This window comes from Uloborus diversus, chromosome 2 (assembly GCF_026930045.1).
Source record: "Uloborus diversus isolate 005 chromosome 2, Udiv.v.3.1, whole genome shotgun sequence".
Classification (NCBI taxonomy): Eukaryota; Metazoa; Arthropoda; class Arachnida; order Araneae; family Uloboridae; genus Uloborus; species Uloborus diversus.
In genome coordinates this window covers 47,894,333-47,908,707 of record NC_072732.1, presented here as the reverse complement: position 1 = coordinate 47,908,707, position 14,375 = coordinate 47,894,333, and the positions used below count along the sequence as shown (strand labels likewise).

Below are 14,375 nucleotides of genomic sequence, written 5' to 3'. Positions count from 1 at the left end.
TGCTTCATTTATTGAAAAATAAGGTGTTTTCACTTGTTGAAAGTGATTCAGATAAAAAAATCTCTGTGAAATTTACATACTATTTATATTTCTGTGCGTTGAAATGTTGTAGTATTCAAAACAGGGCAACAAGAAGTCATGTCAGCCTATCATGAAACTAAAGGCCCGGTTTGGAATCTGAGTACAGTCGAACCTTGTTATCACGACACCTTTGGGACTGTCAGCAAAGTGTCGTCATAGCTGGAGTGACGTCATAACCAGAATAATTTAAAAAATTCATAATTAAACATTAGTTAACCATAAAATTAGATTTAATAAAGAAATTATGTTTATGTTTTTAATTAGATTTAACTAATGTAAATTTGAATTAGTGGTGAATATAACAAAAATTGTTCCAAAAAATACCCTTCACTTTTTTTTTCCAATTCTACAATGCTTTGCAATAAAATGTTTGATAAATTTTTGAACATTTGTCACACTCCTCCTTCCACGAAATTACCAGCAAGAAAGAAACCAATTCAAAACTCTTCCCTTTTGTCCACAATATGATTAGATTTTGACGGCTAAGCCCGGAAGGTGAAAAAACACTTTCTAATCCTTTTATCCAATTTAAGAGTTGTGTGTCCATCCCTTTTCAATCTAATGAGAAGCCCCTTATGTCTTTTTCTCTCATGAGATACACTTAGTGTGACCACCGACAGCTTTATGTAGCTATGGTCTTTCTCTTCTCTTGCTTTTTCCCTTGTCCAGTATTACAATCCACCTGCTTTGAATTCCTTTCTCTTGTCCCTCTTGTCTATGTCTGAAACCTGTACCTTTCAGAACTTATCTACTCGTTCCCCACCATTTTTGAGGTGTCATGCCTGATCAAATCTCTTGTCCGAGTCAGAAGCTCCTACAACAAACATTTCCAGAATTATTTTATGGAAAATTTTTCAACTGCAAAGAAATATTTGATCCAGTCTGTGGAGCTCAAAGCGTCGTCGTAACCGGAGTTGCACAAGAAAAAACTCGTAAAATCCGGAGCCACTCAACATTAAAAGTATATGGCATAAGTTCTGGACTTTGTAAAAATGACATGACATCCGGAGTGTCGTGAAATCCGGGTGTCACAATAATGAGGTTTGACTGTAGTGTAAGTTTTATTGGTTTTGTGTGGGGGAGGGGGGCTCAGGCTCAACAACCAAATTGATAATAGGCCCAACCCAGCTCTTGGTTTCCTTGATTCCAAGCAGAACTTCCAAATTTCTCGCTTTTTTTTTTTGAGATGCTCTCAAATTGAACTTTTGAATGTAAATAACCAATAGTAAAATTTATTTTGCAGATATCTAATTTCTATAATCGTTTTTCTTTTTTTTAACCTATGTAATAGTATAATTTACTTCTTCACTGAAATTGAACAATTATAGTACTTAGTAATTCTAATTGATTTAAATGGTTCTTCAAAACTCGTTTTTGAACTTGGTAACATTTGTATAACTGCACATACAAGCAGTATTTTCAGCAAATAAAGTAACATTTTATTGCTCAAACATGCAAAATAACTTGCAGACAGACATATGCTTTGGGTTTAGAAGGAGCCCATTATTTATGTAAAGACGTAAAGTAATTATGTAAAGACGTAAAGTGATAAAACTTGAATCACTTTGTATTGTAAAGTCATTCGACAAAAGCTTTAGTTAACATACTTAACAACTTAACTGTGAAAGAAAATGGAGTGATATATATTCAAATTAATTTATTATTCAAAGTACAAAATGTAAAAAAATAGGTAACATATGCAGACAATGTGATTGATTTTGTTTTTAATAATGTTGCAGAATCTAAATTCTAGTTCCACTTGTTTCATTTTTTATTATAGAAAGGTTCCTTCCTGAAATGATAATAAAAGTTATGGTTAGCTAATTTGCTAATGTTTTCAAAATGAAAACTGAACTTGATGATTACTAACTAACCTTATAAACAAGTTATTATTTTATTCATTTTCTAAAGTTTATTTTGTTATTACAGTCAAACTCACTTATAGGGAACCCGCTTATAGGGAGCGCAAAGGAACCAGGATAGTTGCATTTGCTCCGTATAAGATATTTGCTGGTTATAGCCTCGTTATATTTGCTCCTTATAACTGAGTGCTCGTAAAAAGCAAATTACCTTTTTTTCTTCTTTTAATCACTGTACAGTACCTAATAAGTTGATTACTTTGCTTTGAACTTCCTGAATGTCCTTTTCTTATGTTTTTTTTTTTTTTTTGAGTAATACACATGTACATATATAATTTTAAATGTTTCTTTACTTCACAAATTAAATAAAGGGCTGTCATCCCTTGTTCTCAGGATTTATGATTTATCGCCAACTTTGGTTGACTTTGGAATGCAAAGAAAACTTACCAAAAAAAATAAGCTGAGCTGGAAGTGAATATAAATTTTACAAATCACACAAAAACATTGCTCGCTTTAAGTTTTGCTCGTTAAAAGCGAGTTATACTCCCATAGTAACATTGTACCAAAAAACAAGTATTTCTGATTTCCTCGCTAATTCTGAGTTCTCGTTAAATCAGGGTTCGTTATAAGCAAGTTTGACTGTACTTTCATGATATGACACTCTTGGAAAAAAAGTTTTAACTATAAAGGTTCTGAAGATTGAAATGGGAATTCTTTAGCATCTAACAATTACCCAAACCAATACAATTATTAACCCAATATAGTTAACCACCTTAAAGCAATGTTTACCAAAACAAAAACGAAAAAAAATTTTAATGCATATTTTGATTTGAAAAGATTTTTAAATTATTTGTAATTTAAATTTGATAAATGGATTGATAAAAAGTCTGGGTATTCCATTTAAATAACTAAATAGTATTAAAACCATTTATTAAATGTGCCTTTGAAAATGCAACAAAATGGGCAATTCATTATAAATCAAAATATTTATCAATGACGATCACTTGAGTATTAAATTTTGTTTTACTTATTGTAGTTTGATGTTGAATAAGATTTTGGAAAATACTGCCAGAAATTTAGTTAAATTTATCAATGTCTTTCTCATTACTTTTAAATACAAACACAAAAGTGAAGACTAACAACACGCTCTGGACCTAGCTAGGCTGTTCCTAGTCAATTTAGTAATCCCCAATGAAGACCAAGAGCTCTCTTTAAACTCTCCACCCCAAGCAAGTAACAACTTCTTCGCCTTCTGATGAATTATTACTTTATCTATCTCCTTATATCTTATCTTTGTGTATATTATATATCTTGGTTGTAAGTTTTTTTTTTTTTTTTTTTTTGGTTTTATAAAAATACACCTTTTTTCTTCTCTCACGTCCAACATTTTTTAAATCCTGCTGTTGTGGATTGCAAGTATAGAAAATGATCCCATGTTTGAAAATAATTATTTCATTTAGAGTTTATTCAGTGAAAAAAGATAAACTTAAGAGCCAGGATGATTAGAGAATGTTCTGCATAAAATTTATTTTGAACTTACCACACTGGTTGCACGATTTCCGGCAGTGGACTAGCATCCATCTGGGATTCTTCTGACACTCTCCTAGTTCTGCCCATCCTCTGCACTGGCTGTCAGAATCAACACAGCTTTCTAAACATTAAAATCAAAGTTTAACATAGTGGGTGAATGTAAATTGGCTTCTTTTAAGTGCCGACGAGAGGCCATGTCAGCCTTGTCAGAAATTAGGGGCCCGGCCCTTTGGGGGTCGTGATTCAGAATCATAGTAGTATAAATGTTATAAGTTTTATGGTGAGAGGACCGGTGACCAAACTGACAAGGGGAAGGACTTGGCTCTCGGAAACCCTGCTGCTTTTATGAGACATATAAAAGCTGTTCCATTTAGCACTTCTTTAGAAGACAAGCCGACCTATCCGATATTTTGGCTTCAAGATCCAAAATATCCCAAGAGAGCAGCGGATCCAATCATGTTTCTAGTATTTGAAATAACATTATTACAGCCTCTGGTTGCTACTTCGTAAAGGATAACTGATGCGAAAATAAATAAAATGCCACTTAGAGTAAATCTAGCAAAATAACTGATTTTTGTCAGGCAATCGAGACGCCATTGTGTATCGTTACTGGAGCTATACGTTGTACATGAGTCGTGATATTCTTTTTGGAGGAAGTGGAGTTTTTATTTTCTCAAAAAATACACATTTTCCTGTCAATATTTAGGTTTAAAGGAACTAGTGTCACATGAGACATGTCTAACATTCTCTCCTGAATAAATAAGGAGAATTATAGTAATATAGTCAACATTGAATCTACAATAACGACAAAAATCTCAAAGAAAAGCCAACAGACCTTGCGAATCCTGTGATAACAATTCTCAAGAAGCATCATATAATCTCTACATTAGTCTTAAAAATCTATCATTAGAGTGAGGGCAACAGTCCCTAAAAATCCTTATTAGAGTGAAAGTAACACTTCCTAAAAATTTTCATTTCAAGAGTAACGTCAACAGTCCTGTTCAAGGGTATAAGTCAACCGTCTAATGTGACGGAAATCCGCTTCTTCAAAATGTCAGAAGACTGAAAGACTGGGACTGATTTTTTGCAAAGTTAATCAAGCATATGATCCGAGGATTATTTTTTAGGTTACTCAAAAATCAGTGAGGTTTGAAGTACATCAGTACTTGATTGCTCATTTCCAGGCAATTGCAGAAATAATGAAAAAACATAATCTGCCTTAAATGGGCCGCCTTTTATATTATAGGTCACACATTTCCTTTCCATGAAACATTTTAAAAAATAATCATTTGACGAAATTCTCATAAAATAATACAAGCTCCATTGTACTTAAGGTGCTATTGAGGATGTATGAAAATTAATTAGTCTTTTGTACAGTGCCTGTTTTTCACACCAGACTTTTTATAAAATGAAATGGGAGCTTCCATACTTTAATTTTAACATTTAGTATATAGGTAATAACGAACTACTTGTAGCAGTACTAGTTTCATTATAACAAATCTCGAATTTAATGAACAAGTGTTGAGAAAATAACCAACAAAATTTTAAATACCTTTTGGTGCCGAATCACACATATACAACTTGTTGATTTTTCTAATATCAGTCCTGCTGAACCCTGATCGTTGCCCAATGAAAACGTTTCTTTGCTTAGGCAAAATCGTAGGTCTGTTGCGGAATTTTGTGAAGTCGTAGGCCCCGTAGTGCATTATCGAATCATAATCGTACTGTTCACCAAGATGATGCAATCGGCCATCAGTGTATTTAGCGAAGTTGTGGGTTTGACCTGTAATATGTAATTTTGAAAATTTGGACACAATTGCTAAGAAAATCTAATATTGATAATGACAATTCAACGTAATGAGTAGTTAAAATTGTTTCTTTTTTTGAGCAATCACGATTGCTTATTGCTTTTATTTGACCGTCCTTGATGTTGTGGTTCTTTTTTCAGCTTGAACCAGGGGCACCAGCACCACCGCCCACCGATCTCTTCCGGCGCGGCTCCGAGCACTGTCTCCTGGAATCCGTTTCTCTTGGTCAATGGTGTCCATGTCCTACACACACACACATATACACACAAGCCTTTACACACATACACACGTGCATACACACAGGTCTACGCACACACACAAGTCTACACATGCACGCACGCGTGCCTACACATACACACACATAACTATAAGCATGTAACCGCCCAGGAGGAGGGGTAGACTTGGGGGGACAGGAGCTGTTTCTAGAAATAATAGCCCCCAATGAGTAGGGCCCTGTCGCAACTTGTGATTGAGAAAAACATAATTTGAATTCAAAATTTCAGAATTCAAGTTAATTTTTCCTTTTTTTTTCAACTTTTTGCTAACAGATGCAAGTGTATGACAGCCCGATTTAAAACAAAATATAAAAGTCATATGAGGGCGAAAAATTACTTGCTTGTTAAGAAATAAAGAACTACCAACCAGCACTGTAAGCATTGTTATTGAATGCTGACTCAAAAATAAATAAAAAAATTCCTGCAGTTTTCATCCAAAATTTTCTGTTTTTTGCAGAAAAAATCTTACTTTATCTAACTTTAAAAAAAAATACCATATTAAATAAACACATTGCCACGAAATTATTTGTAAGTAAGAGTTCATTCTAAAGTAGCTAGCTGTTTTGGTAAAAATTGAAAAGTAATTTGATTTTGCCACAAAATATCACAAGAAAATACATTGAAAATAATAAATCGATGCTATAAGAAAGAAATAACAGCTCACTCCCAAATGACAATATTATTTTGCTTTAAAATACAATGAGATTATTAATAAACTCGGCAATGAGCTAGACATAATAAAATGCAGTGGAAACTGCTCTCAAAACTTTCCCCCTAATGTATAATGCATGTTCACTTTGGTTATTAACTATAACTCGCATTTCTGCCCCTTCTTAAGCTTTTTAAATTAAGCGAGTTTCAAAATATAAACCAGCATAAATTATAAAAAAAGTCTTTCATTCTAAAAGACTTACTATAAGTATGATTCGCTCTAAAAAGTAAAAAATAAAGCAATGGTGCTCAATCGTTTTCAATCCAACGATTTCATTAAAATGGTTCTCGTGAATCAGAACACAAACAAAACTTCAAAATATTTTTTTTAATAGTTTGAATAATATGGGAAAATGTGAAAAAGGAAACAAAATTAAAAACCAATAATTGTTGTTACCAACTGCTGTGCTTTTTTTTTTTATTAAATGCTTCTGTTTTTTAAAAACCGATTTCTGAGTATTTGGCTCCAAATTTGCAACATTGTCATTAATCGTGCTTTTCTATTTGTGACATTAAACAAATTAACGGATCAGCTTCACGGGCCGTAGATTGGGCATCCCTGAATTAAAATAAGTACCTGGTTTCAATTGCATGCAGCTTGGTACCATAGATTAATGATTATTAGTCTGGGCTTTGGACGAATAGCTTTTACTATGCCGCCTATATTTCTTCTCCCAAATTTTTAATTTTATTATCTGCTTTAAATAAAACGATATTAAGATTATCTGCAATTTTTTGTGTGTTGTAATCAAGAAAGTGTATACTTATTTCATTTTATACCTTTTAGTGCAAACCGAGCTTATAGAAATAGTCTAGAATTAAAAAATATTTTTTATATTTTAAAGTTTTTTCGTTTTGAAATTTATTTGAGGTGAAACTTTTTGAAACGTAAAACATAATTACCTGTTACCTATTTATAAATATAAAATGGCATTGACTTTTGTTTTAATAAAATGTGTTGATTCGTGCACCAAGACATATTTACCATAGTCTGCTCTAAATATTGCAAGTTGGTATGCTCAAATTGAAAAGCACTATTGAACAAGTATAGTAAAAATAAATAAAATTTAAAAAAAAAACACTTTTAAATAATGACTTGACTTGAATCAAAGAAAGCTCGAAAACCTAGATATTTTGATGAGTTTAAAATACCCAAAATCCACAAGTATATGATTTGCTTGTACATATTTTGAATCAAAAGTTGGCTCTCTGTTTAACGGCGCTCTATTTAACGACTTTCTCTATTTAAAGATGGCTTTTCACGGTCCCAGATGGTCCACTATAGTGTAAAAAGCATTCTGTTTAAGGACGCTTTCTACTTAAGGACGATTTTTTGTGGTCCCTTGAAAGTCGATAAACAGAGAGTCAACAATTTGTTAAAATTGTTAACAAAACAACTTTATGATCACAGTTATTATTATTACTATTATTATTATTATTTGGCGATAAATAAAAAGCAGTATAAATAATAAATTAAAAAACAGAAGTATGTTAACTTAGTAATTACTATTATTTTTCATTGTTTTTTGGCAGCAATTAAACAATGGAACTACAACTAGGGCATTGTGACAGAAAAGTAATCTAAGAAATAATCTAGTAAGAATCGCAAAATACCTTGTTGAATATTATCCCACAAAATCTGCACGAAATTATCCCTGTCTGCTCTGCTTTGCTCGTGCCAAAATCCAACTGCATGCATGAACTCGTGGATGACGATTCCAACGAACATGCATCCGTCTCCAAGCGATAGCAACTGTTTTCCTCCGTCTCTTCCGATCATGGAGAAACAGCTGAAATCACCATTAGAGAAAGTAACTAATTTTGCAAAAACTTAGGTTATTTATCTTTGTGTATCTATAATTCACGCGTTATTTTCTTACTCCTCCCCCTCCCCCAAAAAAGACATACACGCAATCATACAATATAATGACAGCTCGTTTATGCCATCCCGAGACTGCTGTTTCGTCCTTGTTATGGACTCATCAGTCTGGAATAGACACTAACCAAACTAGAATCGATCTCTAATTGATGAGTCCATAACAAGGACGAAACTGCAGTATCTGGATGGCGTTATCGGGTTTTCGGTATATTGCATGAAGTTCTACCTTAGCGGTGGCTAAAAGGCTGTAACTTACTTCTTAAAATCAACAAATGTTATTTTAAACATTTTATTGAAGTTTTCAAGTTTTGTTCATATTCTCACTTGGCAAAAGCATAAATAGCATTAACAAATTCCAGTTGTTAACTTGTACAAGAAACATACTACATGAAATCGAGTGGGGTACTGTATCAAATCTATTAAATTCGAGGGTACAATCATAAATTTCCTGATACTGAAATGCAGTTGAATCCTGAGTGTGACGACGATTAGTTTGATCCAGGTTCTAGGGTTTAGGCTGATAATACGAGTATGCATTATGTTTTATTACTGGGCAATTTCACGGGTAACTGACTGACATTCACAGAGCACAACGATAAGTATTTTGAAACATATAAACTACAAAATATTAACTTTTAAAAAGATATTTTCTCCTCGGTTATAGTACTTTTTAAGCTGAATTTTATGGTATCATTGATTTTCTAAAATACATATTGGGTGATTTTAGAAAAATTGTTAAAAGCTTGGTAACTGACTGACATCAATGCAACCTATGTGAAAAGCAATAGTGATTCAAAAAGAGATTTTTCTAAAAGTAAAAATATTTTTTCATAAATTGAAATAATAATCAAGGAACAAGAATAAACTTTCCGCCTATGGCATTTGAGTTGGAAAATATTGCTACAATAAAGAATTACAGTAATTAGAACTGCTTGGTAACTGACTGACATCCCAATAACTGACTGACATTTCTGAAATTTTCTAAATATACTAATGCAAATTTTTAAAATTCTGCAGCAAAGCAAATAAATAAGTTTACATAAAAGTCAAGCAATAAAAATACATTTGTTAGGTTTGATACAGTGGACTCCGGTTAGTTGAATCAGTGAAAAATTGAATCAACCGCTTTAATGAACCAAATTGGCAAAAACAGAACAAAATCCAGCTTTATTGAATGAGCCACTTTACGGAATCAAAACTGTTTAGAACAAATGGGATTCATATACTCCGCACCCAGTGTATTGCTAAAATAAAGATTTGCAGTATTTACGACAAGTTGGTAATTCTCTGACAGATTGGCAACTGACTGATAATACAAACGTGCAACACAAAATATCTATTTAAAAAAAAAAACATTTCCCCTAGTTTATTGATTTCTTTAAGCTGAATTTAATGGTATAATTGAAATTTTAATATGCATTTTAGATTTTTAAAAATCTGTTAAAAGCATGGTAACTGTTTGACATGAATGCAACTTGCGGAAAAAATAATATAAATTTAATAAAATATTCTCCTCTGAAAGCAAAAGGAAATATTCATAAATTTCAATTGGGATCAAAGAAAAATGAATGACCTTCCGGCATACGGCATTTGATTTCAAAAATATTACTAAATTAAAAAAGAGTAATTAGAATAACTTCATGAGCTAACTGACTGACATTTGCAAATTTCCTGTATATCCTAATATAAAAAAAATTCAGAATTACGCAATAAAACATACAAATAAGTGTATACAAAAGCAGAGTTTTCTTTGCCTTTAGGGCTAGACCAGGGGACTCTCAGCCTCTGAGGACCTCAAAAATAATAGACTAGAAAAATTGAATCAACCGCTTTAATGAACCAAATTGGCAAAAACAGAACAAAATCCAGCTTTATTGAATGAGCCACTTTACGGAATCAAAACTGTTTAGAACAAATGGGATTCATATACTCCGCACCCAGTGTATTGCTAAAATAAAGATTTGCAGTATTTACGACAAGTTGGTAATTCTCTGACAGATTGGCAACTGACTGATAATACAAACGTGCAACACAAAATATCTATTTAAAAAAAAAAACATTTCCCCTAGTTTATTGATTTCTTTAAGCTGAATTTAATGGTATAATTGAAATTTTAATATGCATTTTAGATTTTTAAAAATCTGTTAAAAGCATGGTAACTGTTTGACATGAATGCAACTTGCGGAAAAAATAATATAAATTTAATAAAATATTCTCCTCTGAAAGCAAAAGGAAATATTCATAAATTTCAATTGGGATCAAAGAAAAATGAATGACCTTCCGGCATACGGCATTTGATTTCAAAAATATTACTAAATTAAAAAAGAGTAATTAGAATAACTTCATGAGCTAACTGACTGACATTTGCAAATTTCCTGTATATCCTAATATAAAAAAAATTCAGAATTACGCAATAAAACATACAAATAAGTGTATACAAAAGCAGAGTTTTCTTTGCCTTTAGGGCTAGACCAGGGGACTCTCAGCCTCTGAGGACCTCAAAAATAATAGACTATATAGAAAATTACTACAAAATACAGTTTCAATATGCTAATTATGACATTTAAAAGCAAAGGTGATACAAAACGTACATAAAGATTGATTTTTAGCCTACTTTCCCAGTAAAAGTCAGAAAAAGAAGAAAAAAGCATGAAAGAAGGCTTAATGCATCTTAAAAATATCGCGAAAAACAAAAAAAAGTCAAAAATAAATAAAATAATTAAATAAATATCGAAAAATTAAAAATTGGAAAGTAGGGTATTGAGATGGGGAAAAATGTCTGTCGGTCCGTCGGTCTGTCTGTCTGCCCCCCCCCCCCCCCCCTAATAACTTTTGAATGAATAGTTCGATTCGAACAAACTTTTTTTTGTTCGAAAGATCTCGGCGAGGACACATCATTCCCATATTTCACTTTTTGATTTGAACTATTTTTTGTTCAATTTTGAACAGTTCAAAAAAACTTAACATTAGCGCCTACGGGGAAATTCAAGGCAATTCCGAACTGTGAGGCGAATTTGCTTCAAACAAACTTTGTAGGAAAAAGCTTTTGATAAAAAACTTGTATATAAAATATCTTTTTGATTTGAACGATTTTCCGTTCAATTTTGAACAGTTCAAATCCCTTAACATTAGCGCCTACGGGGAAACTGAAAGTCAATGTAGATTCCGTACTTGAAGGCGGATTTACTTCAAACAAATTTTGTTGGAAATAGCTTTTGACGCCAGACTCCGACTCCGAGAATTTAGGGGCACCTGACTCCGACTCCGACTCCTGTGCCCGACAATTAATCGGAATCCGACTCCCCGACTTCGACTCTGACTTCGTAGCTTTGGCAAAAATTTATACACGGAGGACAAATGACTGAGTCCGATTCTCGGATATTCGACTCCGACTCCTTTATCTCAAAATGAGATTGACACCGACTCCGACTCAGCAGCTATGGTTTTAACTGCGAAATAATTATTGTTGATATGACTTTTTTTTTATTTTCACGCTTAAGTTTTAATTTAGGTATTTAGTTTTCGGGGAATAAACTCGAAGTCATTTATGTTTCTTCATAAAGATATGCGCAGACGATTATTATTATTTCTTTTTTTTTCTTTTTTTTGACAATGAAAAGTATTTCTTTAAGTTGACATTTTATCGTTTTTATTTATTTTGGTAAGTGCATTAATTCATTTAAAAAATTATTTTTGGCAACAGGGAAAAAAGAAACGATTTTTTTTTATATGATGTATTTATTTTAATGAGCTTATTAATTTTAATTATTATTTTTTCGTTTTGAAAGCTGTTAAAGATTTTTTTTAATGGAAAAAATTGTATTATTTGTTCGTATTTTTTATTTTATTTATTTAGTTTTTTATTTTTTAAACATCTAATTTTTTTAGATGAGTGAGGAATATTTTATTCCTAGAAATAAGCTTAAAATATTAAAAAAATATGTTTGAAACAATTCGCAACTCCAACGAACTATAGGGGGCACTGAAGTCACTGTCTAATGGCGGACTTAAAAACTAAAACAAACGCACATGGTAACGAAGAAAACGCTAAAAGTGTTGTGATTTTTGTTCGTACGTATGATTTTTTCGCTTTATTCTTTTTAAATTAATTTTCAAAGTCTTGTGGATATTCTGGCCCACGTAGAAAGAAATGATAATTCAAGAAGCATTACTAAACGTCAAAGATTAATGCAAACTACGTAGTTCGTAGTTCTAAGCAGCTATTTCCACGATATTGAATTCGATATTTATCAATTCTTGATAAAACTAAATAATAATTGTGGCCTGACAAGAATAACAATTAATGCTAGAAAATTCAATATGACATTACAAATTGTTATCGAAAGAAGATGATACTTTTTTGCCTTGCTTGGCTGTAGCTGAGTTATTTCTCTCGAATTCCCGAATCGGTTAATTTAAAAATTTTCTGTTTCGATTTTTCTAATTTCTGAGTTACGATTTAATTGTGTCATGTTATGCAAATCATCAACAAAATTCTCACGAATATATGGTGGTAGTTTTCTTTTCAATTGATTGACCATTATTTCTTTTCACTTATCGAATTCTGTAATCTTACTACCATTTTATTCCACTCATGATAAAAATTAAAAATGGTTGAACTAAAAACGCGAAATCTCGCCAAGGCTACTTTGCTCGCACTATACTACAACTATAACCCTAAACAAATTTGGCGAAACCTTTCAGCTGAGAATAAAAGGAATAAAGTAAATTCTTTCTCGGTTATTCATTTTGTTCTACGATAATGTATTCAAGAAAATATTTTGCATACTGTCCATTCCAACTAAATGCTGCTGTAAAATATGGTAAGTTTAATTAATTTAAGATTAAAAAAAACCCCATATTCTTACAAATTCATACAAACAATAAAATTGTTTACCTTGTATAACGTTATCCAAGTTTGTTAATCCAGAATTTTCGCTTTCACCAATTATTAAGGAAATAATGAAAACTAACATTATTTTGAGAAGCTCGAGAATACTACTAAGGGACGAATTAATTTCTGTAGCTGAAAGCAAACTAAGACACATCGATTGCGTTAATAAATACTCAGAACAAACTGCCTGTGTCAACAGACACACGTGGAACGCAACGTGGCAATGTTTTAGTTTCATTTGCAGTTTTGTAAATCACCGCAAGGTAGCGTATTCGAGCGCTGGAGTTCCGAATTTGCGATTTTAGCTACTTTTGAGAATGTTGATCAGGTATTAGAAAGTAGTATGGGTATACGGGAAAGTAGGCTCGTATAGTTCTAGACAGAACTTCTTGTTAACATCAAAATGACAATTTAGTGCTACCTAGTATTTTGTTCATGTTGTACACCCTCAGTGTAGTATATGAAATGACAAAAACTGCAGGCGATTGCAACTTGCAGCACTTCCTTCGATGGTATTTTTTCTAGCATCTATAAATGTGTTTGACCGAATGTCTAACAGCCCTAAAATTTGTAAATAAAACTCTGCGCAAAACAAAAGCAATAAAAATAAGATTTTATTTTTTTTCTATCGGATAACCTCTTTTCCCCTCATATATTTTTTTAATTGCTATAGGATTTGAAAATCTTTTCTTTTTCTTCAGTATTTAAAAATAGATCACATCCTTGTAAAATTATTGAGCTATAAAAATTAAACTATTTCTTATTTCCTCTATATCATCTTAGCCACTCATATAATTGAACAAGTCCTTTTATCAAGAATTTCACCTTAGCCTTTCCTCTATTACCATCTATCACTCTTACTACAACATATTATAGATCATAAGAAACTCCATAGAAATGTTCTTTACTAGCAGCCATTTCCCAGATTTCTGAAGTTTTTATTCCTCCCTGTGAAAGTTGTGATATTGTAAATTTGTCATTTGGCTGTACTGACTGTAAAATGCTTTCTTCTTTTGTTTGAATTGATGTATTTTTCGCATATCAGGCAATTATTTTTGAAATTTAAGCTCAAGCATTACTAAATTAATAATGAATAATAATGAATAAAATCAATAAAATATGTTATCATTCTTAAAAATTAAGAGTTGGGTTGTTTGATATCACTTAAAGGGCTAAAAGTAAAATAACTCCGTTTCCAAGAGCATTAAATTAAATACATCGCAGCCATTTTAAAGTTAAACAGAATGTCAGTCAGTTACCGTATCAAGTGTGTCAGTCAGTTACCAAGGAATTTTCGGTGTTCCGGATGTAAACTTCTAATTCTACTTATTCAGCATT

The 14,375-nt window shown here is 32.0% G+C and overlaps 1 protein-coding gene across 1 annotated transcript in view; it reads right to left on the bottom strand.

Annotated features, from left to right (window-relative positions):
• Window positions 1–857: 857 nt before the first annotated feature.
• The window catches only part of LOC129216300 (zinc metalloproteinase nas-15-like), a 46,559-nt gene continuing 33,041 nt past the window's right edge, over window positions 858–14,375 (bottom strand). The window contains exons 7-10 of the mRNA XM_054850510.1: window positions 7,879–8,054; window positions 5,023–5,253; window positions 3,481–3,591; window positions 858–895 (exon numbers count right to left, since the gene is read on the bottom strand). Coding sequence (XP_054706485.1) covers window positions 858–895; window positions 3,481–3,591; window positions 5,023–5,253; window positions 7,879–8,054 — 556 coding nt within the window. The remainder of the gene's footprint in view (window positions 896–3,480; window positions 3,592–5,022; window positions 5,254–7,878; window positions 8,055–14,375) is intronic.